Source organism: Molothrus ater, unplaced genomic scaffold (assembly GCF_012460135.2).
Source record: "Molothrus ater isolate BHLD 08-10-18 breed brown headed cowbird unplaced genomic scaffold, BPBGC_Mater_1.1 matUn_MA280, whole genome shotgun sequence".
NCBI classification, from domain to species: Eukaryota; Metazoa; Chordata; class Aves; order Passeriformes; family Icteridae; genus Molothrus; species Molothrus ater.
Genome location: NW_023416786.1, coordinates 1 through 26,910, shown reverse-complemented (window position 1 = coordinate 26,910; position 26,910 = coordinate 1). Strand labels below are relative to the sequence as shown.

At 57.0% G+C, this 26,910-nt stretch overlaps 2 protein-coding genes across 2 annotated transcripts; both read left to right on the top strand.

Annotated features, from left to right (window-relative positions):
* Nucleotides 1-7,963: 7,963 nt before the first annotated feature.
* LOC118701383 (polyunsaturated fatty acid lipoxygenase ALOX8-like) lies at nucleotides 7,964-19,525 on the top strand. Its single transcript, XM_054518474.1, has 12 exons — nucleotides 7,964-8,076; nucleotides 9,077-9,177; nucleotides 9,810-9,982; nucleotides 10,954-11,097; nucleotides 12,379-12,573; nucleotides 13,665-13,751; nucleotides 14,358-14,527; nucleotides 15,497-15,618; nucleotides 17,103-17,203; nucleotides 17,765-17,935; nucleotides 18,850-19,137; nucleotides 19,489-19,525. The coding sequence occupies exons 1-11, from the start codon at nucleotides 7,964-7,966 to the stop codon at nucleotides 19,027-19,029; spliced, it is 1,557 nt and encodes a 518-aa protein (XP_054374449.1). The 3' UTR covers nucleotides 19,030-19,137; nucleotides 19,489-19,525.
* A 3,304-nt stretch (nucleotides 19,526-22,829) lies between these two features.
* Nucleotides 22,830-25,783, top strand: LOC118701378 (2-acylglycerol O-acyltransferase 2-B-like; the record flags this gene model as incomplete). The annotated part of the gene is given in 4 exon segments (XM_036405993.1): nucleotides 22,830-22,926; nucleotides 24,698-24,876; nucleotides 25,538-25,598; nucleotides 25,601-25,783. Coding segments are annotated over 4 exon segments (520 nt in total), but the record flags the coding sequence as incomplete, so codon positions are not given.
* Nucleotides 25,784-26,910: the final 1,127 nt, after the last annotated feature.

Sequence of the window (26,910 nt, the reverse complement as noted above, 5' to 3'; positions counted from 1 at the left end):
ATACACCCCAAAAAATATCCCAGAAATATCCCAAAATACACCCCCAAAATATCCCAAAATCAGCCCAAAATCCACCCAAAAAATATCCAAAAATATCCCAGAAATATCCCAAAATACACCCCAAAATACACCCCAAAAACATCCCAGAAATACACCCCAAAAATATCCCAGAAATATCCCAAAATACACCCAAAATATCCCAAAATCACCCCAAAATACCACAGAAATATCCCAAAACACACCCCCAAATATATCCCAAAATCACCCCAAAATCCACCCAAAAAATACCCCCAAAATATCCCAGAAATATCCCAAAATACACCCCAAAAATATCCCCGAAATATCACAAAATACACCCCAAAAATGCCCCAAAAATGCCCCAAAATCCCCCCAAATTCCCCCAAAATTCCCCCAACCCCGGCCCCAAGCATCGAGGGCGGCGTGGCCAATGCGGAATCTCCTGAAATGCCCCAAAACGCCCAAAATGCCCCAAAATAGCCCAAAGTTACCCCGGGATCGAGAGCGGCGTCGCCCCGGGGGGGGGGTGGGTTCCCAGTATGGCACTGGTGTGTACTGGTTTGTACTGGGAGCCGCGAGTGGGCTGTACTGGTGTGTACTGGTTTGTACTGGGAGCCGCGAGTGGGCTGTACTGGTTTGTACTGGTTTGTACTGGGAGCCGCGAGTGGGCTGTACTGGTGTGTACTGGTTTGTACTGGGAGCCGCGAGTGGGCTGTACTGGTTTGTACTGGTTTGTACTGGGAGCCGCGAGTGGGCTGTACTGGTGTGTACTGGGCTGTACTGGGAGCCGCGAGTGGGCTGTACTGGTTTGTACTGGTTTGTACTGGGAGCCGCGAGTGGGCTGTACTGGTGTGTACTGGGCTGTACTGGGAGCCGCGAGTGGGCTGTACTGGTTTGTACTGGTTTGTACTGGGAGCCGCGAGTGGGCTGTACTGGTGTGTACTGGTTTGTACTGGGAGCCGCGAGTGGGCTGTACTGGTTTGTACTGGTTTGTACTGGGAGCCGCGAGTGGGCTGTACTGGTCTGTACTGGTTTGTACTGGGAGCCGCGAGTGGTCTGTACTGGTTTGTACTGGTTTGTACTGGGAGCCGCGAGTGGTCTGTACTGGTCTGTACTGGTTTGTACTGGGAGCCGCGAGTGGGCTGTACTGGTCTGTACTGGTTTGTACTGGGAGCCGTGAGTGGGCTGTACTGGTTTGTACTGGTTTGTACTGGGAGCCGCGAGTGGGCTGTACTGGTTTGTACTGGGAGCCGCGAGTGGGCTGTACTGGTCTGTACTGGGAGCTGTTACTGGGCCATACTGGGGGCTGGTACTGGTCTGTACTGGTCTGTACTGGGAGCTCATACTGGTCTGTACTGGTCTGTACTGGGAGCTGCTACTGGGCCATACTGGGAGCTGTTACTGGGCCATACTTGGGGCTGGTACTGGTCTGTACTGGGAGCTCGTACTGGTCTATACTGGGAGCTGTTACTGGTGTCTGTACTGGTTTGTACTGGGAGCTGTTACTGGTCTGTACTGGGAGCTCTTACTGGTCTGTACTGGGAGCTCTTACTGGTTTGTACTGGTCTGTACTGGGGGCTGTTACTGGGCCATACTGGGAGCTGTTACTGGTTTGTACTGGGAATGTTATTCTGTATTGGAAGCTGTTGCTGGTCTATACTGGGAGCTGGTACTGGTCTGTACTGGAGCGTTACTGTTCTATACTGGGAGCTGTTACTGGTTTATACTGGGAGCTCTTAATGGTCTGTACTGGGAGCCGTTACTGGTCTATACTGGGAGCTGTTACTGGTTTATACTGGGAGCTCTTACTGGTCTGTACTGGGAGCCGTTACTGGTGTCAATAAAGGTGTCGGTGGAGCGGTACTGGGCATACTGGTCTGTACTGGTCTGTACTGGTCTGTACTGGGCAGAGGTGGGACACACCCAGGGAAGGAACTGGGATGGACTGGGACGAACTGGGATGGACTGGGGTAGAGGGCAGCCCCAGTGTCGCAACTGGGATGAACTGGGATGAACTGGGATGGACTGGGATGGACTGGGATGGACTGGGATGGACTGGGAGGGACTGGGATAGACTGGGATGGAACTGGGGTAGAGGGCAGCCCCAGTGTCGCAACTGGGATGAACTGGGATGGACTGGGATGAACTGGGGCGTGACTGGTGCGGGGGTGGCTGAGGCCGGCAGGGCTGGAACTGGTCAGACTGGGAGCAGTGGTGAAACTGGGATGGAACTGGGAGGGACTGGGAGGGACTGGGAGGAACTGGGACATTCCTGGGGCCGGGAGTGCCCTGACCGGCCGGACTGGGAGCGCTGGGATGGACTGGGAGGGACTGGGACAAACTGGGAGGGACTGGGCGGGAACTGGGCGGGAACTGGGGGGAAACTGGGAGGGGATTGGGGGAAACTGGGCGGGAACTGGGACAAACTGGGAGGGACTGGGTGGGACTGGGAGGGGATTGGGGGAAACTGGGAGGGGACTGGGCGGGACTGGGACAAACTGGGAGGGGCTGGGATGGAACTGGGATGGATTGGGCGGGAACTGGGCGGGAACTGGGCCGGACTGGGAGCACTGGGAGCTGATACTGGGAGCACTGGGAGCTGATACTGGGAGCACTGGGAGCAGCCGCGCCCGAGGGACTCCGGAGCCGCCGAGGGACCCCCAGGGACCCCCCCAGGACCGGGAGACCCCCAGGGACCCCCCAAAAACCCCCAGGGACCCCAAAAACCCCCCAGGGACCCCCCCAAAAACCCCCAGGGACCCCAAATCCCCCACAGGGACCCCCCCAAAAACCCCCGGGGACCCCAAAAACCCCCCAGGGACCCCCGGGGACCCCAAATCCCCCACAGGGACCCCCCTAAACCCCCCCAGGCATCCCCAGGGATCCCTGGGGAATCCCAAAATCCCTAAAAGGACCCCCAAAAACCCCCTTAGGGACCCCCTGAGTGACCCCCAGGGACCCCAAAAACCCCCAGGGACTCCCCCAGGGACCCCCAAAAACCTCAAGGACCCCAAAAACCCCCAGGGACTCCCCCAGGGACCCCCAAAAACCTCAAGGACCCCAAAAACCCCCAGGGACTCCCCCCAAAACCCTCAGGGACCCCCCCAGGGGACCCCCCAAAGACACCCAGGGACCCCAAAAAGTTCAGGGAACCCCGGGAGACCCTCAGGGACTCCCAAGGAACTCCCAGGGACCCCCGGGGACCCCCCCCAAACCCCCCCAAGGACCCCCAAAACCCCTCAAGGACCCCCCCAAAGACCCCGAGGGACCCCCTCAACTCCCCAGGGGACCCCAAAATCCCCTCAAGGACCCCTGAGTGACCCCGAGTGACCCCTGAGTGACCCCTGAGTGACCCCTGGGTGACCCTGAGTGACCCCGGGTGACCCCTGGGTGACCCCTGAGTGACCCCTGGGTGACCCTCAGGACCCTCCAGGGACCCCAAAACCCCTCAAGGACCCCCCCAAAGACCCCGAGGGACCCCCTCAACTCCCCAGGGGACCCCAAAATCTCCTCAAGGACCCCTGAGTGACCCCTGAGTGACCCCTGAGTGACCCTGAGTGACCCCTGAGTGACCCCTGGGTGACCCTGAGTGACCCTGAGTTACCCCAGGACCCCTGGGTGACCCCCAAGTGACCCCTGCGTGACCCCTGCGTGACCCCTGCGTGACCCCTGCGTGACCCCTGCGTGACCCCTGCGTGACCCTGGCGTCGCAGGCGGTTTCCGGTTCCGGTGGGGGAGGGGCGCGGTACCGGCTGGGGGTGGCCACGGGCGCGCAGTGCGGGGGGGGCACCCTGGGCGGGGTCACCCTGGGCCTGGTGGGGACCCGCGGGGAGAGCCCGCGCTGGGTGCTGGGGTGGCCCCGGCACCGCCTGCGGCCCGGACACGTGAGGAACTGGGGGGGACTGGGGGGACTGGGATAGACTGGGAGGGAACTGGGGGGGACTGGGGGGGACTGGGGGGGACTGGGAGGGACTGGGGGGAACTGGGATGGGCTGGGATGGACTGGGAGGGACTGGGATGGGGACTGGGATGGACTGGGGGGGACTGGGATGGACTGGGGGGGACTGGGTTATACTGGGATGGGACTGGGAGGGACTGGGGGGGACTGGGGGGGAACTGGGATGGGACTGGGGGGACTGGGTTATACTGGGATGGGACTGGGTTATACTGGGATGGGACTGGGATGGGGACTGGGATGGACTGGGGGGGACTGGGAGGGAACTGGGAGGGAACTGGGGGGACTGGGAGGGACTGGGAGGGAACTGGGGGGACTGGGAGGGACTGGGTTATACTGGGATGGGACTGGGGGGGACTGGGGGGGACTGGGGGGGAACTGGGATGGGACTGGGGGGGACTGGGGGGGACTGGGGGGACTGGGTTATACTGGGATGGGACTGGGATGGGACTGGGATGGGACTGGGTTATACTGGGATGGGACTGGGGGGGACTGGGGGGGACTGGGGGGGACTGGGTTATACTGGGATGGGACTGGGGGGGACTGGGAGGGACTGGGGGGGAACTGGGAGGGACTGGGATAGACTGGGTTATACTGGGATGGGACTGGGGGGGACTGGGGGGGACTGGGAGGGACTGGGTTATACTGGGATGGGACTGGGGGGGACTGGGGGGGACTGGGTTATACTGGGAGGGAACTGGGAGGGAACTGGGTTATACTGGGATGGGACTGGGATGGACTGGGTTATACTGGGATGGACTGGGAGGGACTGGGAGGGACTGGGTTATACTGGGATGGGACTGGGAGGGACTGGGTTATACTGGGATGGGACTGGGAGGGACTGGGAGGGACTGGGAGGGGATTGGGGGGCACTGGTTTATACTGGGATGGGACTGGGATGGGGACTGGGAGGGACTGGAGGGGACTGGGAGGCACTGGGAGCTATGGGAATGACAAACTGGGGCACTGGGAGGGACTGGTTTATACTGGGAGGGACTGGGAGGGACTGGAGGGGACTGGGAATCACAAACTGGGAGCACTGGGCCAGAACTGGGGGCACTGGGAGCACTGGTGAGGATGAGAGGGGACAGGGGGGTGACACAAGAGGTGACCCAGGAGGTGACACAGGGGACACACAGGTGACACAGGTGTGACAGGACAGGTGACACAGGTGACACAGGTGACACAGGTGACCTGGCTGTCCCTGTCACAGACACTGTGGGTGACACAGGGGACACACAGGTGACACAGGTGTGACAGGACAGGTGACACACAGGTGTGCCCCAGGTGTGACCCAGGTGTCCCTGTCACAGATGCTGTGGCTGGAGGTGACCTGTCCCCGGCCCTTGGGGGGTGACACAGGTGTGACAGGACAGGTGACACAGGTGTGACAGGACGGGTGTGACAGGACAGGTGACACAGGTGGCACAGGTGGCACAGGTGTGCCCCAGGTGTGACCCAGGTGTCCCTGTCACAGATGCTGTGGCTGGAGGTGACCTGTCCCCGGCCCTTGGGGGGTGACACAGGTGTGACAGGACAGGTGACACAGGTGTGACAGGACGGGTGTGACAGGACAGGTGACACAGGTGGCACAGGTGGCACAGGTGTGCCCCAGGTGTCCCTGTCCCAGACGCTGTGGCTGGAGGTCACCTGTCCCCAGCCCCTGGGGACGCTGCTGTCCCTGTCCCAGACACTGTGGGTGACACAGGTGACACAGGTGACACAGGTGACACAGGTGACACACAGGTCACACAGGTGACACACAGGTGACACACAGGTGACACTCAGGTGTGACCCAGGTGTGACCCAGGTGTCCCTGTCCCAGACGCTCTGGCTGGAGGTCACCTGTCCCCGGCCCCTGGGGACGCTGCTGTCCCTGCGCCTGCACAAGGAGCCGCTGCTGTCCCTGGTCCCCGACCGCTGGTTCTGCGCCAGCGTCACCGTGACCGGGCCCCTGCCCGGGGACAGCGCCGGGGACGCCCCCGGGGACATCCGGGACATCTCGGGGGACGTCGGGGACGCGGCCGGGGACGATGGGGACGTCCCCACGGCCACCTTCCCCTGCCACCGCTGGCTGGAGAGCGGCGACCTGGAGCTGCGCGAGGGGACAGGTACGGGGACACAGAGGGACAGAGAGGGGACAGCGATGGGGACATTGGGGACATTGGGGGCGATTGGGGACATTGGGGCATTGGGGACACTGAGGGGATTGGGGACATTGGGGACATTGGGGACATTGGGGACATTGGGGACATTGGGAGGATTGGGGACACTGAGGGGATTGGGGACATTGGGGACATTGAGGGTGTTGGAGACATTGGGGACGCTGGGGACATTGGGGGGGATTGGGGGCATTTGGGGACATTGGGGGGGATTTGGGGATGTTTGGGGACATTGGGGACGTTGGGGGGACATTGAGCAAAGAAAAGGGAAAAACGGGGAAAAAGGGGGAAAACTGAGAAAATGGGGGTTGGGGACATTGGGGACATTGGAAAAAATGGGGGAAATTAGGGAGACAAAGGGACTGGGGACATTGGGGGCATTGGGGGGATTGTGAAGGAACCCAGTGTCCCCTCATTGTCCCCAATGTCCCCTCATTGTCCCCTCTCTGTCCCCAGCCCGCACTCCCCGTGACGCCGCCCGGGTGCCGGAGCTGCTGCAGCAGCGCCAGGAGGAGCGGAGAGAGCGGCGGGAGAGCTTCGAGTGCGGACTGGGACCAACTGGGACCAACTGGGACAAACTGGGACAAACTGGGAGGGGCTGGGAGGGACTGGGAGGAACTGGGACAAACTGGGGGGGACTGGGGGGGACTGGTGGTCACTGGTGGTCAGTGGTGGTCAGTGGTGGTCACTGGGCAGTCACTGGTGGTTACTGGTGAGCACTGGGAGGTTTACTGGTGGTGGTCACTCATGGTCACTGATGGTCACTCCTGGTCTCTCGTGGTCACTCATGGTCACTCCTGGTCACTCCTGGTCACTCGTGGTCACTCATGGTTTCTCCTGGTCACTCCTCGTCTCTCATGGTCACTCCTGGTCTCTCGTGGTCACTCGTGGTCACTCCTGGTCACTCCTGGTCTCTCGTGGTCACTCCTGGTCTCTCGTGGTCACTCCTGGTCACTCCTGGTCACTCGTGGTCACTCATGGTCTCTCATGGTCACTCCTGGTCACCAGCAGTCACTCCTGGTCACTGCTGGTCACTCCTGGTCTCTCGTGGTCACTCGTGGTCACTCCTGGTCACTCATGGTCACTCGTGGTCACTCCTGGTCACTCATGGTCTCTCATGGTCACTCGTGGTCACTCATGGTCACTCCTGGTCTCTCATGGTCACTCCTGGTCTCTCGTGGTCACTCGTGGTCACTCCTGGTCTCTCCTGGTCACTCCTGGTCACTCCTGGTCACTCCTGGCCACTCGTGGTCTCTCATGGTCACTCCTGGTCACTCCTGGTCTCTCGTGGTCTCTCCTGGTCTCTCGTGGTCACTCCTGGTCACTCATGGTCACTCCTGGTCACTCCTGGTCACTCCTGGTCTCTCATGGTCACTCATGGTCTCTCCTGGTCACTCCTGGTCTCTCCTGGTCACTCCTGGTCACTCATGGTCACTCCTGGTCTCTCATGGTCTCTCATGGTCTCTCATGGTCACTCCTGGTCACTCCTGGTCACTCCTGGTCACTCATGGTCACTCCTGGTCTCTCATGGTCACTCCTGGTCACTCCTGGTCACTCCTGGCCACTCGTGGTCTCTCATGGTCTCTCATGGTCACTCCTGGTCACTCCTGGTCTCTCGTGGTCTCTCCTGGTCACTCATGGTCACTCATGGTCACTCCTGGCCACTCCTGGTCTCTCCTGGTCACTCATGGTCACTCCTGGTCACTCCTGGTCACTCCTGGTCACTGTGTCCAGGTGGGCTCCCTACGCCCCGGGCTGGCCCTGGTGTCTCCGGGCGCTGCCCCCGGCCCTGTGCCCGTGGCCACCCCCGCCGGCCACGCCCCCAGAGATGACGTCAGAGGGGCAGTCGGTGACGTCACAGGCCCCGCCCCCGGAGCTGTCGCCCACGCTGAGCTTCCCCCTGGGGCACCGCGCCCAATTGGCCGCGCGCGCCGCCGCCGCGTCAGTGACACCAACGGGGCCAACGGGGTCAACGGGGGTCAATGGGGATCAATTGGGGTCAATGGGGGTCAACGGGGGTCAACGGGGGACAATGGGGGTCATTGGGGGTCAATGGGGGTCAATGGGGATCAATTTGGGTCAATGGGGGTCAATGGGGGTCAATGGGGATCAATGAGGGTCATTGGGGGTCAATGGGGGTCATTGGGGATCAATGGGGTCAATGGGGGTCATTGGGGCCAACGGGGGTCAACGGGGGTCAATGGGGGTCAACGGGGGTCATTGGGGATCAATGGGGTCAATGGGGGTCAACGGGGGTCAACGGGGGTCAATGGAGGTCAGTGGGGGTCACTGGGGATCAATGGGGTCAATGGGGGTCAACGGGGGGCAACGGGGGTCAATGGGGGTCAATGGGGTCAACGGGGGTCAATGGGGGACATTGGGGGTCAACGGGGGTCAATGGGGATCAATTTGGGTCAATGGGGGTCAATGGGGGTCAACGGGGGCCAACGGGGGTCAACGGGGGGTCAATGGAGGTCAACACAGTCAATGGGAGCCAACGGGGGTCAATGGGGATCATTGGGGATCAATTGGGGTCATTGGGGGTCAATTGGGGTCATTGGGGGTCAATGGGGGGCAATGGGGGTCACTGGGGTCAATGGGGGTCAACGGGGGCACTGGGGGTCACCAGGGGTCATCAAGGGTCACCAGGGGTCATTGGGGGTCAATGGGGTCATCGAGGGTCCCAACCACCCCCACCCATCTCTTTGTCCTTGGGTGTCCCCAATGTCCCCAACACCCCCCCAATGTCCCCAATGTCCCCAATGTCCTCAATGTCCCCAATGTCCCCAATGTCCCCTCAATGTCCCCAATGTCCCCAACACCCCCCCAATGTCCCCAATGTCCCCTCAATGTCCCCAACACCCCCCCAATGTCCCCTCAATGTCCCCTCAGTGTCCCCAGTGTCCCCTCAATGTCCCCAATGTCCCCGCTGTCCCCTCAGGCAGATCCGGATCCGGCTCCGGGGGCTCCGTTCCGGGGGTTCCTGGCGCAGCTTTGGGGACGTTCGGGCGGCGCTCGAGGGTCCCGGGACCCCCATCAGCGGTGGGTGCCCCTCCCCCGGTGTCCCCTGGTGTCCCAAAATGTCCCCAAGTGTCCCAAAATGTCCCAAAGTGTCCCCAAGGTGTCCCCGAGGTCTCCTCAAGGTGTCCCTGGATGTCTCCAAGTGTCCCCAAAGGTGTCCCCCAAAGGTGTCCTCGGGTGTCCCCAAGGGTCATCCAAGGTCATCAAGAGGCTTCAGCCGTCCCCAGGTGTCCCCAAGTGTCCCTGAGGTGCCCCCAAGTGTCCCCAGGTGTCCTCAGGTGTCCTCAGGTGTCCCCAGATGCCCTGGAGGTGTCTCAGAAGTGTCCCCAAGGTGTCCCCAATGTCCCCAAGGTGTTCCTGAGGTCTCCCCATGATGTCCTCAGGTGTCCCCAGGTGTCCCCAAAGTGTCCCCAATGTACCCAATGATGTCCCCAATGATGTCCCCAATATCCCCAATGTCCTCAATGTCCCCAAGGTGTTCCTGAGGTCTCCCCACGATGTCCCCAGGTGTCCCCAGGTGTCACCAAGCTGTCTCCAAATGCCCTGGAGGTGTCCCCAGATGTCCCCAAGGTGTCCCCAGTGTCCCCAATGCTGTCCCCAATGTCCCCAAGGTGTCCCCAAGGTGTCCCCAATGTCCCCAATGGTGTCCCCAGAGTACGTGGTGCGGCACTGGCAGTCGGACGCGTTTTTCGGGGAGCAGTTCCTGAGCGGGGTGAACCCCGTCCTGCTGCGCCGCTGCCCCCGCCTGCCCCCCAACTTCCCGGTGACCGAGGCCGTGGTGGCCCCGAGCCTGGGCACAGGGACCTCGCTGCAGCGGGAGATGGAGGTGAGGGACCCTAAAAACACCCCAAAATACCCCAAAAACTGCCCCAAAAACTGCCCCAAAATACCCCAAAAACTGCCCCAAAAACTGCCCCAAAACCCCAAACAAACAGCCCAAAATACCCCAAAACCACCCCAAACAAACCCCGAGGCTGTGGTGGCCCCGAGCCTGGGCTCAGGGACCTCGCTGCAGCGGGAGATGGAGGTGAGGGACACCAGAATTTTTTGGGGTCCCCATTTTTGGGGTGTCTGAGGTTTCCCATTTTCGGAGTCTCCATTTTTGGGGTTCCCATTTTCGGGGTTCTCAGTTTCGGGGTCCCCATTTTGGGGTGGCTGTGGGGAGTTCCCATTTTGGTGTCCCCGTTTCTGGGTTCCCATTTCAGGGTTCCCATTTTTGGTGTCCCCATTTTGGGATTCCCATTTCGGGGTTCCTCATTTCTGTGTCCCCATTTTGGTGTCCCCATTTTTGGGGTGTCTGAGGTTTCTCATTTCGGTGTCCCCATTTTCGGTGTCCCCATTTTTGGGTTTCTCATTTCAATGTCCCCATTTCAATGTCCCCATTTTGGGTGTCCCCATTTCTGGGGTGTCTGACATTTCCCATTCCCATGTCCCCGTTTTCGGGTGTCCCCATTTTCGGGGTGTCTGACGTTTCCCATTCCCATTCCCGTGTTCCATTTTCGGGGTGTCCCCGTTTCCGGGTGTCCCCGTTTTTGGGGTGTCTGACATTTCCCATTTCCGTGTCCCATTTTCGGGGTGTCTGACGTTTCCCATTCCCGTGTCCCCATTTCCGTGTCCCCGTTTCCGGGGTGTCTGACGTTTCCCATTTCCGTGTCCCGTTTTCGGGGTGTCCCCATTTCCGGGTGTCCCCGTTTTCGGGGTGTCTGACATTTCCCATTTCCGTGTCCCGTTTCCGGGATGTCTGACGTTTCCCATTTCCGTGTCCCCATTTCGGGGTGTCCCCGTTTCGGGGCGCAGGCCGGCCGTCTCTTCCTGGCCGATTACGCGCTGCTCGAGGGGCTCCCCACGGGCACCATCGGGGGCCGCCCCCAGTTCGTGGCCGCCCCCCTGTGCCTGCTCTGGCTCAGCCCCCACGGCCGCCTCCTGCCCGTGGCCATCCAGGTACGGCCCCCAGGTGTCCCCAAGTGTCCCCAAGTGTCCCCAAATGGCCCCAAGTGTCCCCAAATGTCCTCTCAGTCTCCCCAAATGTCCTTCATGCCTCACCCGTTGGCCCCAAATGGCCCCAAATGGCCCCAAATCCCTCTCGGTGTCCCTAAATACCCTCTGTGTCCCCAGATGTCCCCAAATGTCCCCTCCGTGTCCCCAGGTGTCCTCTTTGTTTCCTTTGAGTCCCCAAATGTCCCTTTGGGTTCACCTTGTGTCCCCTAATGTTCCCCTCGTGTCCCCAAGTGTCCCCAAATGTCCTTCACGTTTCACCCGTATCCCCAAATCTCCCCAAATGTCTCACCCATGTCCCAAATGTCCCCCAACTGTCCCCAAGTGTCCCTAAATGTCCCCAAATGTCCTTCATGTCTCACCCGTGTCCCCAAATGTCCCCACGTGTCCTTTTGGGATCTCGCCGTACGCCCAAATGTCCCCAGATGTCCCCAAACATCCCCAAACATCCCCAAACGTCCTTTTGGGATCCCTCAGTGTCCCCAGATACCCTCTGTGTCCCCTCCATGTCCCCAATGTCCCCAATGTCCCCAAATGTCCTTTTGGGATCTCTCTGTGTCCCCTCCATGTCCCCAATATCCCCAGTGTCCCCAATGTCCCCAGTGTCCCCAGTGTCCCCAATGTCACCATGATGTCCCCAATGCCCCCGATGTCCCCTCTGTCCCCCCTGCAGCTGTCCCAGCACCCTAGGATGGGGTCCCCTGTCCCCAGTGTCCCCCCAATGTCCCCAATGTCCCCTGCTGACCCCAATGTCCCCCTGTCACCCCCGTGATGTCCCCAGTGTCCCCCTGATGTCCCCCTGATGTCCCCAATGTCCCCCGGATGTCCCCAATGTCCCCAGTGTCCCCTCAGTGTCCCCACTGTCCCCAATGTCCCCATGATGTCCCCGTGATGTCCCCACTGTCCCCAATGTCCCTGTGATATCCCCAGTGTCCCCAATGTCCCCCTGTCATCCCCCTGATGTCCCCAATGTCCCCCTGATGTCCCCAAAGTCCCCAAAGTCCCCAATGTCCCCAGTGTCCCCAGTGTCCCCAATGTCCCCAGTGTCCCCAATGTCCCCCATCACCCCCCTGATGTCCCCAATGTCCCCAGTGTCCCCAATGTCCCCAATGTCCCCAGTGTCCCCAATGTCCCCCATCACCCCCCTGATGTCCCCAATGTCCCCAGTGTCCCCAATGTCCCCCGTCACCCCCCTGATGTCCCCAATGTCCCCTCTGTCCCCCCCAGCTGTCCCAGCGCCCCGGGCCGGGGTCCCCGATCTTCGTCCCGGGGGGCTCGGGGTGGGCTCTGGCCAAGCTGTGGGTGAGGGGCGCCCACTTTGTGCTGCACGAGATGGTGACGCACCTGCTGCACGGCCACTTCCTGGCCGAGGCCTTCGCCGTGGCCACCCAGCGCCTGCCGGCCGCGCACCCCGTGCACCAGGTACCCCGAAAAATGAACCCTGAGCCCGGAAACTGCACCCCGAAATCCCCGTCCCGAAATCCCAACCCTGACCCCAAAAACGGCACCCCGACCCCAGAAACTGCACCCCGAAATCCCCGTCCTGAAATCCCAACCCTGACCCCGGAAACTGCACCCCGACCTCAGAAACTGCACCCCAAAATCCCTGTCCCAAAAATCCCAACCCTGACCCCAGAAACGGCACCCCGACCCCAGAAACTGCACCCCGAAATCCCCGTCCCGAAATCCCCAACCCTGACCCCAAAAAACTGCACCCCGAAATCCCTGTCCCAAAATCCCCAACCCTGACCCCAAAATCCCAACCCCGACCTCAGAAACTGCACCCCGAAATCCCCGTCCTGAAATCCCAACCCTGACCCCAAAAACGGCACCCAAAATCAACTCGATCCCTTCACCTGCCGGCCGCGCACCCCGTGCACCAGGTACCCCGAAAACGGCACCCCGACCCCGGAAACTGCACCCCGAAATCCCAACCCTGACCCTAAAAACTGCACCCAAACCCTTCACCTGCCTGCCGCGCACCCCATGCACCAGGTACCCCAAAAACTGCACCCCGACCTCAGAAACTGCACCCCGAAATCCCCGTCCCCAAATCCCCAACCCTGAGCCCAAAATCCCCAACCCTGACCCCAAAATCCCAACCCCAACCCCAGAAACTGCACCCCGAAATCCCCGTCCCCAAATCCCCAACCCTGAGCCCAAAATCCCAACCCTGAGCCCAAAAAACTGCACCAAATACCCCAAATCCACCCAAAATACCCTCCCCAGTGTCCCCAATGTCCCCAAATATCCCAAAAATCCCCAAATTTCCCAAATCCCCCCAATGTCCCCCCAATGTCCTCAATGTCCCCAATGTCCCCTCACTGTCCCCAATGTCCCCATTGTCCCCTCAGTGTCCCCAATGTCCCCACTGTCCCCAATGTCCCCTCAGTGTCCTCAATGTCCCCAATGTCCCCGATGTCCCCTCAATGTCCCCAATGTCCCCAATGTCCCCAATGTCCCCGATGTCCCCTCAATGTCCCCAATGTCCCCGATGTCCCCCCTGTCCCCAGCTGCTCCTCCCCCACCTGCGTTTCACCTTCCACATCAACATCCTGGCCCGGGAGACGCTGCTGAACCCCGGGGGCATCATCGACCAGGTGAGGGGACACACCTGGCACCTGAGGGGACACACCTGGCACCTGGGGCACCTGGGTGGCACCTGGGGCACCTGGCTGTCACCTGGTTGTCACCTGTGTCCCCTCTGGTGTCACCAGGGCATGTTGGTCCCTCTCGGTGTCACCTGGACACCTGGGTTCCCCCTGGGGACAACCTGGGGGACACTGAGAGGTGGCACTGAGGGGTGGCACTGTCCGGGAGGGGACGCTGGGGATACTGAGGGTGACACCAATGGGTGTCGCTGTCCCCAGGCCACCTCGGTGGGCCGGGAGGGGACACTGGGGACACTGATGATGACACTGAGGGGTGGCACTGAGTGATGTCACCGTCCCCAGGCCACCTCGGTGGGCCAGGAGGGGACACTGAGGGTGACACTGAGGGTGACACTGAGGGTGGCACTGACGGGTGTCATTGTCCCCAGGCCACCTCGGTGGGCCGGGAGGGGACACAGGTGGCACTGAGGGTGACACTGAGGGTGACACCAATGGGTGTCCCTGTCCCCAGGCCACCTCGGTGGGCCGGGAGGGGACACTGGGGACACTGAGGGTGACACTGAGGGTGACACTGAGGGGTGTCCCTGTCCCCAGGCCACCTCGGTGGGCCGGGAGGGGACGCTGGCGCTGGTGGCCCGGGGCACGGCGGCGCTGACGCTCCGCGAGCTCTGCGTCCCCGACGACGTGGCCGAGCGCGGGGTTGGGGACATCCCCGGCTACCACTACAGGGACGACGCGCTGGACATCTGGGGCGCCATCCACAGGTGGGGACAATGGGGGGACACTGAGGGGACAATGGGGACATCTGGGGCGCCATCCACAGGTGGGGACACTGAGGGGACAATGGGGACATCTGGGGCGCCATCCACAGGTGGGGACAATGGGGGGACAATGGGGACATCTGGGGCGCCATCCACAGGTGGGGACACTGAGGGGACACTGAGGGGACACTGAGGGGACAGGGAGGGGACAGGGGACAGCAGGGGACACTGAGGGGACACTGAGGGGACAATGGGGACAGGGGACATCTGGGGCGCCATCCACAGGTGGGGACACTGAGGGGACACTGAGGGGACAGGGAGGGGACACGAAGGGGACATCTGGGGGGCCATCCACAGGTGGGGACAGCTGAGGAGACTGAGGGGACAGCAGGACAGGGAGGTGGCAGTGGTGGGGACAATGGGGTGGGGATGATGGGGACAATGGGGACAATGGGGACAATGAGATGGGGACAGTGGGGACATGGAGGTGGCAGTGGTGGGGACAATGGGATGGGGACAGTGGGGACAGTGGGGACAATGGGATGGGGACAGCGGGACGGGGAGGTGGCAGTGGTGGGAATGATGGGGACACGGAGATGGGGACAGTGGGGACAATGGGGACAATGGGAGGGGGACAATGGGGACACGGAGATGGCAGCGGTGGGGACAATGGGGACAATGGGGACAATGGGATGGGGACAGTGGGGACATGGAGGTGGGGACAATGAGGACAATGAGGACAACGGGGACAGTAGGGACACGGGGCTGGGATCGACGCGGGTGGGGACAAAAGGGACAGCGAGGATGGGGACAAGGACCCCAGGGAGGTGACAACGGGAACAGGGCCACGGGGATGGGGACATCAGCGATGGTGGGGACACGGGGACAGGGCCATGGGGTGGGTGGTCACCTGCGTGTCACCGGTGTCCCCTCGTGTCACCGGTGTCCCCTCGTGTCCCCGCGGTGTCCCAGCTACGTGGAGGGGATCGTGGCGCTCTTCTACGCCGAGGACCAGGAGGTGGCCGAGGATGAGGAGCTGCAGGAGTGGGTGGGCGAGATCTTCACCTACGGCGTCCTCGGCAACGAGAAGAGCGGTAGGGGACACCGGGGGGTGACAGGGACAGCTGGGGCGGTCATGGGTGATGGGCATGGATGTGGTCAAGTCATGGTCACGGTTGTGGTCGTGGTCATGGTCGAGTCATGATGATGGTGATGGTGACGGTCAAATCATGGTCGTGGTCATGGCATGGACATGGTCATGGTCATGGTTATGGCATGGACATGGTCATGGACGTGGTCATGGTGTGGTCATGGTCATGGCGTGGTTGTGGTCATGGACGTGGTCATGGTCATGGTCAAGTCATGGTCGTGGTGATGGTCGTGGTCATGGCATGGACATGGCATGGTCATGGCATTGGGATGGTCATGGTTGTGGTCATGGTTGTGGTCATGGTCATGGCATGGCATGGTTGCGGTGATGGTGATGGTGATGGATGTGGTTGTGGTCATGGATGTGGTCATGGACACGGTTGTGGTCATGGCTTGGACATGGTGATGGTCATGGTCATGGTCATGGCACGGTCATAGTTGTGGCCTTGGCATGGTCATGGTCATGGCCATAGTAATGGTTGTGGTCATGGCATGATCATGGCATGGTCATGGACGTGGTCATGGTCATGGTCACGGCATGGTCAAGATCAAGTCACGGTCATGGTCATGGAATGGTCATGGTCATGGTCATGGTCATAGTTGTGGTCATGGCAGGGTCAAGTCATGGCCATGGCTGTGGTCAAGTCATGGTCATGGTCATGGCATGGTCATGGTCACGGTCATGGCATGGTCATGGTCAAAACATGGTCAAGTCATGGTCATGGTCATGGTCATGGTCATGGTCAAGTCACGGTCACGGTCAAGTCATGGTGATGGTCATGGTCATGGTTAAGTCGTGGTCATGGCGTGGTCATGGTCAAATCATGGTCAAGTCATGGTCATGGTCATGGTCATGGTCATGGTCAAGTCACGGTCACGGTCAAGTCATGGTGATGGTCATGGTCATGGTTAAGTCGTGGTCATGGCGTGGTCATGGTCAAATCATGGTCACGGTCACGGTCACGGTCACGGTCACGGTCACGGTCATGGGGTGGCCCTGCTCACGTCCATGTCCAGGGCCTGGGTGGTGACGTGGTGGGGTGGCCTGGGGTGGGTGATGTCCCCATGGGGGGGGTGACGTCACCATGGTGGGTGACACCCGCGTCCAGTGACGTCCCCAGCATGGTGACATCGCCACATTCGGTGACACCTCCACAGTGTGTGACATCACCTGGGGCGTGCCACCCCCCGTTGGGTGAGGTCACCTGTGTTCCCCAATGTCCCCAATGTCCCCAATCCCCCCAGTGTCCCCAATGTCCCCCCAATGTCCCCCAATGTCCCCCCAGTGTCCCCAATGTCCCCCCAATGTCCCCAGTGTCCCCAGTGTCCCCAATATCCCCCCAATGTCCCAAATCCCCCCAATGTCCCCAATGTCCCCCCAATGTCCCCAGTGTCCCCAGTGTCCCCTCAGTGTCCCCTCTGTCCCCAGGGTTCCCGTCCAAGCTCTGCAGCCGCCCTGAGCTGGTCAAGTTCCTGACCATGATCATCTTCTGCTGCTCCGCCCGGCACGCGGCCGTCAACAGCGGCCAGGTGACACTGGGGACACTGGGGGGACACTGGGGACATTGGGGACACCATGGGCAGGGACACACCCGAGCGTGGCCACCAAGGACGGGGACATGTGGCACCCCCAGGTGGCCCCGTGGGATCTGAGTGACCCCTGTGACCTCCAGGTGACCCCCAGGTGACCCAAGGGCAGTTTAGGGTGGGTGACCCTCCCCAGATGACCCCAGGTGACCCCCAAGTGACCCCCAAGTGACCCCAGGTGACCCCAGGTCAGTTTTGGGGACAATGACCCCCAGGTGACACCCAGGTGACCCCCAGGACAGTTTAGGGATTGGTGACCCCCAGGTGACCCCAGCTGACCTGAGGTGACCCCAGGTGACCCCCAGGTGACTGCGGGTGACCCCAGGTGACCCCAGGTCAGTTTTGGGGACAATGACCCCCAGGTAACCCCCAGGACGGTTTAAGAATTGGTGACCCCCGGGTGACCCCAGGTAACCCCTAGGACAGTTTAGGGATTGGTGACCCTCGGGTGACCCCCGCGTGACCCCGGGTGACCCCGGGTGACCCCGCCGTCCCCTCCCCCAGTACGACTACGCGGCCTGGATGCCCAACACGCCGGGGACGCTGCAGCGGCCGCCGCCGGCCAGCGCGGCCGAGGCCACCGAGGAGCTGCTGGTGGCCACCCTGCCCTGCCCCGAGGCCACCGGGGCCCTGCTGGCCCTGCTGAGCGTGGTCAGCTACGAGGGCGGGGAGATGGTGAGACACCCCTGGGGACAGCGCTGGGGACACCCCTGGGGACAGCACTGGGGACATTGGGGGGATTGGGGACACTGGGGATGTTGGGGACATTGGGGACAGCGGGGGGATTGGGGACACTGGGGGGATTGGGGGGATTGGGGACACTGGGGACATTGGGGAGATTGGGGACACTGGGGGGATTGGGGACACTGGGGGGATTGGGGGGATTGGGGACACTGGGGACATTGGGGACATTGAGGATATTGGGGACAGCGGGGGGACTGGGGACACTGGGGGGATTGGGGGGATTGGGGACATTGGGGGGATTGGGGACACTGGGGACACTGGGGACACTGGGGAAACTGGGGGGATTGGGGGAATTTGGGATATTGGGGACACCATTGGGGACACTGGGGGACACCGTTGGGGACACAATTTGGGACAGCATTGGGGACACCACTGGGGACACCAATGGGGACATTGGGGACAGCATTGGGGACAGCATTGGGGACACTGGGGACACCGTTGGGGACACCATTGGGGACACCACTGGGGACATGGGAAACATTGGGGGGATTGGGGACACTGGGGACATTAATGGGGACATTGGGGACATTGGGGACACTAGGGGAAAATGGGGAACAATGGGAAAAAATGGGAAAATGGCACTGGGGACACTGGGGACATTGAGGAGGGGACAGGGTCACTGGGGGCTTGTAACACCCTCAGTGACCCCAGGCTTTGATGTCCCCTCCGATGTCCCCAACATCCCCAATGTCCCCAATGTCCCCAATGTCCCCACTGTCCCCAACGTCCCCAATGTCCCCAATCCCCCCAATGTCCCCAACGTCCCCAATGTCCCCAATCCCCCCAGTGTCCCCAATGTCCCCCCTGCCCCTCTGGTGTCCCCAATGTCCCTTTGGTGTCCCCAGCGTCCCCTGGGTTCCCGGGCCCAGGATCTCCTCTCTGGCCCCGCCCCCCGCGCTCTCCTGGCCTCGTTCCGGTCCCGCCTGGCCGAGATCTCGGAGCGGATCCGGGCCCGGAACGCGGAGCTGGAGCTGCCCTACCCCTACCTGGAGCCCACCTGCGTCACCGAGAGCATCTCCATCTGATGGACCTGTGTCACCTGAGTGTCACCTGAGTGTCACCTGTGTCACCTGTGTCACCTGTGTCATCAACCACCACCTGCGTCACCGAGAGCATCTCCATCTGAGCTGGCTGTCACCTGAGTGTCACCTGTGTCATCAACCACCACCTGCATCACCAAGAGCATCTCCATCTGAGCTGGGTGTCACCTGTGTCACCTGAGTGTCACCTGTGTGCCACCTGTGTCACCTGTGTCACCTGAGTGTCACCTGTGTCACCGAGAGCATCTCCATCTGAGCTGGGTGTCACCTGAGTGTCACCTGAGTGTCACCTGTGTCACCTGCGTCACCGAGAGCATCTCCATCTGAGCTGGGTGTCACCTGTGTCACCTGAGTGTCACCTGAGTGTCACCTGTGTGTCACCTGTGTCACCTGTGTCACCGAGAGCATCTCCATCTGAGCTGGGTGTCACCTGCGTCACCTGAGTGTCACCTGTGTGTCACCTGTGTCACCTGAGTGTCACCTGTGTCACCGAGAGCATCTCCATCTGAGCTGGGTGTCACCTGTGTCACCTGTGTGTCACCTGAGTGTCACCTGAGTGTCACCTGTGTGTCACCTGAGTGTCACCTGCGTCACCGAGAGCATCTCCATCTGAGCTGGGTGTCACCTGCGTCACCTGAGTGTCACCTGAGTGTCACCTGTGTCACCTGTGTGTCACCTGAGTGTCACCTGTGCGTCACCTGTGTCACCTGAGTGTCACCTGTGTCATCAACCACCACCTGTGTCACCAAGAGCATCTCCATCTGATGGACCTGTGTCACCTGTGTGTCACCTGTGTGTCACTTGTGTGTCACCTGTGTGTCACCTGTGTCACCTGTGTGTCACCTGTGTCACTGAGAGCATCTCCATCTGAGCTGGGTGTCACCTGTGTCACCTGTGTGTCACCTGAGTGTCACCTGAGTGTCACCTGTGTGTCACCTGAGTGTCACCTGCGTCACCGAGAGCATCTCCATCTGAGCTGGGTGTCACCTGCGTCACCTGAGTGTCACCTGAGTGTCACCTGTGTCACCTGTGTGTCACCTGAGTGTCACCTGTGCGTCACCTGTGTCACCTGAGTGTCACCTGTGTCATCAACCACCACCTGTGTCACCAAGAGCATCTCCATCTGATGGACCTGTGTCACCTGTGTGTCACCTGTGTGTCACTTGTGTGTCACCTGTGTGTCACCTGTGTCACCTGAGTGTCACCTGTGTCACTGAGAGCATCTCCATCTGATGGACCTGTGTCACCTGTCACCTGAGTGTCACCTGTGTCACCTGAGTGTCACCTGAGTGTCACCTGTGTCATCAACCACCACCTGCGTCACCGAGAGCATCTCCATCTGATGGCACCTGTGTCACCTGTGTCACCTGTCACCTGTGTGTCACCTGTGTCACCGAGAGCATCTCCATCTGAGCTATGTGTCACCTCTGTGTCACCTGAGTGTCACCTGAGTGTCACCTGAGTGTCACCTGAGTGTCACCTGTGTCCCCTGAGTGTCACAATCACTGCCAAGGCTCATGGTGACCTTTGCTGCAACGTGAAGATGGGGGAGAGAATCTTTTGCCAGAAAAACGAAGATGGCCCAGGTAGAACAGCCACAGGAATGTAAACGTAGAACCAAAATAATCATTAGATTATTTATTACTCATTATTATAGCTTATTTATAGATGTGGGCGTGGCTGATTCACGTGTGTTTAACCAATCACGAGCTCAGCTTTGTAATATGTAAAAGCTTCATTAACACCAATAGAAATGTGGGTGAGTTATCAATGAACTTTGGGATTTGCTGCTCATTCATATTGAGAGCTGCTCTTCCTCTGCCGACCCGATGTCGCGGGTTCGAATCCCGCCGGTGCCTTTTACCGGGGCGCCCCAATTTTTGGGGGGAACACCCCCAATTTCATGCTGGACATTCTATTTGGGGGGAAAACAACGAGTTTTGGGGAAAAAAAAACCCGGTTTTTGGGTGAAAAACCGCGATTTTTAGGGGTTTATTTGGTTAAAATACCTGATTGAAGTAAACAGGAGGTCCCGGGTTCGAATCCCGCCGGCGCCCTTTAACCCCGCACCCCATTTTTGGGAGGGACACCCCCAATTTAGCGAGGGACACTCAATTTCGGGAGAAAATCCTGAATTTTGGACCAAAACACCCGGATTTTGGGTGAAAAAACCCCTGAATTTTGGGTGAAAACCACCCGGATTTTGGGTGAAAAAACCCGGATTTTGGGGTTTATTTGGTTAAAGCACCTGAGATGGGACACAAGGACACGGGGACGCCATTGGAGGTGCGATCCCAGTTCCTCCCAGTTCCTCCCAGTATCCCCAGATTGAGTTTGCACAAACCCCGCCTCTTTTGCACAAGCCCCGCCCATTCTCACGTGGGCACGATGAAGCCACGCCCACTCTCCCACGTGATCCCCTAAATCCCGCCCCTCTTTGCGTGGCCCCGCCCCCTCCCTCACCTTTCACCTCCCTCCCGCCCCTTTCACAACCCCAAAATCGCCCAAAATTGCCCAAAAAATTCCCCCTGGGAGGGGGCGGGGCCGCCCCAGTTCGACCCAGTGGCTCCCAGTGATCCCTCCCCCATCCCCCCAGTAACCTCTGCCCCATTCCCAGTTCAAACCAGTGGCTCCCAGTAACTCTCACCCTGCGCTCCCAGTAACTCCCTCCCGCTCCCAGTAACCCCCCAGTGCTCCCAGTAACCCCCCCAAAATCATCCCAGTGCTCCCAGTAACCCCCCCAGTGCTCCCAGTAACCCCCCCAAAATCATCCCAGTGCTCCCAGTAACCCCTCCTGCGATCCCGGACCCCCCCAAACCTCCTCGGGACCCCCCTAAATCCCCCCCTAAACCCTCTCGGAACTCCCCAAATCCCCTCGGAACCCCCCAAAATCCCCCCCAAACCCCCTCGGGAACCCCTAAATCCCCCCCGGATCTCCCCTAAACCCCCTCGGGACCCCCCAAAATCCCCCCTAAATCCCCTTTAAACCTCCCCAAATCCCCCCCAAACCCCCTCAGGACCCCCTAAACCCCCTCAGATCCCCCCTAAATTCCCCCAAATCCCCTTGGGACCCCCCTAAATCCTCCCTGAACCCCCTCAGGACCCCTCAAATCCCCTCGGGACCCCCTAAAATCCCCCGGATCCCCCCTTAAATCCCCCCAAACCCCCTCAGATCCTCCCTAAATCCCCCCTAAACCCCCTCGGCACCCCCTAAATCCCCTCGGGACTCCCCCAAACCTCCTCAGGACCCCCCAAATCCCCTCGGGACCCCCTAAACCCCCCCGGATCCCCCCTTAAATCCCCCCAAACCCCCTCAGATCCTCCCTAAATCCCCCATAAACCCCCTCGGAACTCCCCAAAATCCCCCCCAAACCCCCTCGGCACCCCCTAAATCCCCTTGGGACTCCCCCAAACCTCCTCAGGACCCCCCAAACCCCCTCGGGACCCCCCAAATCCCCCCTAAACCCTCTCGGAACTCCCCAAACCCCCTCGGGACCCCCCGAATCCTCCCCAAATCCCCTTTAAACCTCCCCAAAGCCCCTCGGGACCCCCTAAATCCCCCTAAACCCCCCCAGATCCCCCCTAAACCCCCCCCCCAATCCCCTCGGGACCCCCCCAAACCCCCTCGGGACCCCCCAAATCCCCCCAGGACCCCCCCAAAATCCCCTTTAAACCTCCCCTAAACCCCCTCAGATCCCCCCCAAATCTCCCCTAAACCCCCTCGGCACCCCCTAAATCCCCTCGGGACTCCCCTAAACCCCCTCGGGACCCCCCAAATCCCCCCCATGCCCCTGCTGGAGTTCGCCCCCCTGCGCCTCCCCCTGCGGCGCCGCCTGCAGACTCTGGCCGTGCTGCAGTGGGTCTGCTCCTTCCTCCTGCTCGGTGAGCCCCCAAAACCCTCCCAGGGCTCCCCAAAATCCCCCCGGGGGTCCCCGAAATCCGGCCGGGGCTCCCCAGAATCCCCCAGCCCTCCTTTGACCCCCCCTTTTTATCCCAAATTTCTTCAGGGCAGCCCTGAGAGTTCCCACCCTGAAATTTGGGATTTTTGGGGTTCCTGGGGTGGAAATTTGGGGTGATCGGGGGTGGAATTTTAAGGGGGTGGTCCCCAAAATTCGGCCGGGGGTCCCCAAAATCCCCCAGCCCCCCTTTGATCCCCCCTTTTTACCCCAAAGTTCTTTAGGGCAGCCCTGAGAGTTCCCACCCTGAAATTTGGGATTTTTGGGGTTTTGGGGGGGTCGGAAAATTTGGGGTTTTGGGGTCTGGATTTGGGGGGAATTTGGGGAGTTTTGGAGTTCTGGGAGGGTTCGGGGTGCTCTGAAGATTTGGGGGTTTTTGGGGTCTGAATTTGGGTTTTTTTTGTGTCTGGAGTTGGGGGGATTTGGGGGAAAAATCCCAGAATTAAAGAGAGAAAAATCCCAGAATTGGACGGGGAAAATTCCAGAATATGGGGTAAAAAATCCCAAAATTTGGGACAAAAAAAAATCCCAGAATTAGAGGAGTAAAATCCCAGAATTTAAAACAAAAAATCCCAGAATTAGAGGGAAAAGTCCCAGAATTGGACGGGGAAAATCCCAGAATTGGACGGGGAAAATTCCAGAATATGGGGAATAAAATCCCAGAATTTGGGGAATAAAATCCCAGAATTTAAAACAAAAAAATCCCAGAATTAGAGGGGGAAAAGTCCCAGAATTTGGGATATAAAATTCCAGAATTAGGGGGGAAAAAAATCCCATAATATGGGGAATAAAATCCCAGAGGAATATTTTTATATATATATATATATATATATAAAGCACATATTACTGTATTATATGCATTTATTGATATTTCTAACCCAATAACGATAACCAATAGATAATTTTCAATATAAATAATTATTAATGATTATTGGTGCTAAATATTTATTATAAATATAAATATAAATAGAAATAGAAATTGAAATATTAACATATATAAAAATATAAATAAGTATAAGTAAAATATATATAATATATAATATATAATAGGTATATATATTTATATATATTTTTATATCTTTATATATTTAAATATTCCCGATAACCAATATCTAATTATTGATAACTATCGATATCCTATCAATAACTATCGATCCCTAGGCCAGCTCTGCACAGTGCTATTCCTGCTGGTATTTATGTTTATGTTTATGTTTATGTTTATGTTTATGTTTATATTTATATTTATATTTATATTTATATTTATATTTATATTTATATTTATATACATACAGCCACATAAATATTTACATATCCCTATCTATAACCCGATAACGGAACCCAATAGCTGATAATCGATAACCAATCGATAACTATTGATTACCCAGGCCAGCTGTGCACGGTGCCGTTCCTGCTAATATACATATATATACATGTATATACATATATAAACATATATATACATTTATATATTCACATTTCTAACCCGATAACGGACCCCAATAGCTGCTAATCGATAACCAATCGATGACTATCGATCCCCAGGCCAGCTGTGCACGGTGCTGTTCGTGCTGATAGTTAAATATACATATATAAACATATATAAACATATATATACATCTATATATTCACATTTCTAACCCGATAACGGACCCCAATAGCTGCTAATCGATAACCAATCGATGACTATCGATCCCCAGGCCAGCTGTGCACGGTGCTGTTCGTGCTGGCGCTCCGCGGGCCGCTCTGGCTGCCGGCGCTGCTCTATGGGCTGTGGCTGCTGGCGGACCGGCACACGCCCCGCCGCGGGGGGCGCCCTTGCGCCTGGGTGCGCGCCTGGCCCGTCTGGAACCACTTCCGGGACTACTTCCCCATCTCGGTGATCCTGAGGGGAAAATGGCCGGAAATGGGGTTGTGAGGGGATTTGGGGGGTTTTGGAGTCCCTGGATGGGGTTTGGGGGATTTGGGGTTCCTGAGGGGAGTTTTGAGGGGATTTTGGGAGGTTTTGGGTTCTCTGGAGGACCGGCACATGCCCGGCCGCCAGGGGCGCCCTTGGGCCTGGCCCGTCTGGAACCACTTCCGGGACTACTTCCCCATCTCGGTGATCCTGAGGGGAAAATGGGGGGAAAAATGGGGATTTTGGGGGGATTCTGAAGGTTTTGGGGTTCTGGGCTGCCTGAGTGGAGTTTTGGAGGATTTTGGGGCTCCTGGATGAGAATTCCTGGGGGAATTTTGAGGGGATTTTTGGGGTCTCTGGAGGATCTCTCCACGCCTCGCCGTATACCCATATACGGCTCAACCGTATAAATTCCCAACCCATAAATTCCCAAAAAATAAAAAAAAAAATCAACCCAAAAAAACCCCCAAACCTCCAATTCCCAAAGCCTCCCGGTAATGAAAACTAAAACTCCAAAATTTAAAAAAAAAATCCCTAATTACCCTCCAAAAAACCCCCTAAAAAATCCTAAAAATACCCCAAAAAATAAATTAAAAAATCCCGAAAATTCGCAAAAATCCCCGAAATAAATTGATTTTTCCAGCTGATCCGGACGGTGCCGCTGGATCCAGGCCGCAATTACGTGTTCGGGTTTCACCCTCACGGGTTTTGGCCGCCGGCGCCTTCGGGAATTTCTGCACCGAGGCCACCGGGTTCGGGCGCCTCTTCCCGGGGCTGCAGCCGCGGCTGCTGACGCTGCCCTGCTGGTTCCGGCTGCCGCTCTTCAGGGACTACGCCATGGCCGGCGGTGAGGAAAGGGTTAACAAGGGCCGAAATAGCCGGCAGGGAGTTGGGGAAATAATTAAAATTAAAAAATTAAAATTTGTTTTGAATTTTTTTAATTAAAAAAAAAAAAAAGAAAATGTTCTTTTAATGTCTTATTTTTTAAGAGGAAATCATTTAAAATTTCAAAGTGAAAAACTTTCCAAGTTCGAATGAAAACCAATTTAAAACGATTTTGAAATAAAACAAAATTTAAAAATGTAAATATACTTCAATTTACGTTAATATTCAATTGAAGGAATATTAAATTCATAGTTAAATTTAAATTCAATTTAAAGATTTCAATAAAACAGAAAATGTCTTGGGCGGCGGTGAGGAAAGGGTTAAAAAGGGCCGAAATAGCCGGCAGGGAGTTGGGGAAATAATTAAAAATAAAAAATAAAAATTTATTTTAAAAATTAATTAAATTTTTTTTAATATCGAAAAATAAGAAATAAAAAGAAAACGAAATCATTTAAAATTTCAAAATAAAAAAAATCAAAGTAAAAAATTTAAAAAGAAAAAGAAAAGAAATTTAAAAAATTTAAAATAAAAAAGTTTAAAAATGAAAAAAATTAAAAATAAAAGAAATAAAAAAGAAAATGAAATAATTAAAAATTTCAAAATAAAAAATTTCCAAGTTCAAAATTTAAAAAGAAAAAGAAATTTAAAAAATTTAAAATTAAAAAAAATTAAAAAAATTAAAAATATTTAAAAATCTTTAAAATATTCAAATTCTAAAAATTAAAATATTAAAAATCTTTAAAATATTAAAAATAATAAAAATCTTTAAAATATAAAAAATCTTTAAAAATTAAAAATTAAAAACTTAAAATATAAAAAATTTAAGAAGAAAAATTAAGGAAATCAAAAATACAACCCTTAAATAATTCAATTAAAGAAATGAAAAATTAAACTCATCAAAAATGTTTTAAATAGTAATATTTTTTAAATTAAACAAAACAAAATTAAAAAATGTAAATATATTTCAATTTAAGTTAATATGAAACTGAATGAATACTAAATTCATAGTTAAATTTAAATTCAATGTAAAGATTTCAATAAAACAGAAAATGTCTTGGGTGGCGGTGAGGAAAGGGTTAAAAAAGAGCCAAAATATCCATCAAGGACTTGGGGAAATAATAAAAAAAAAAA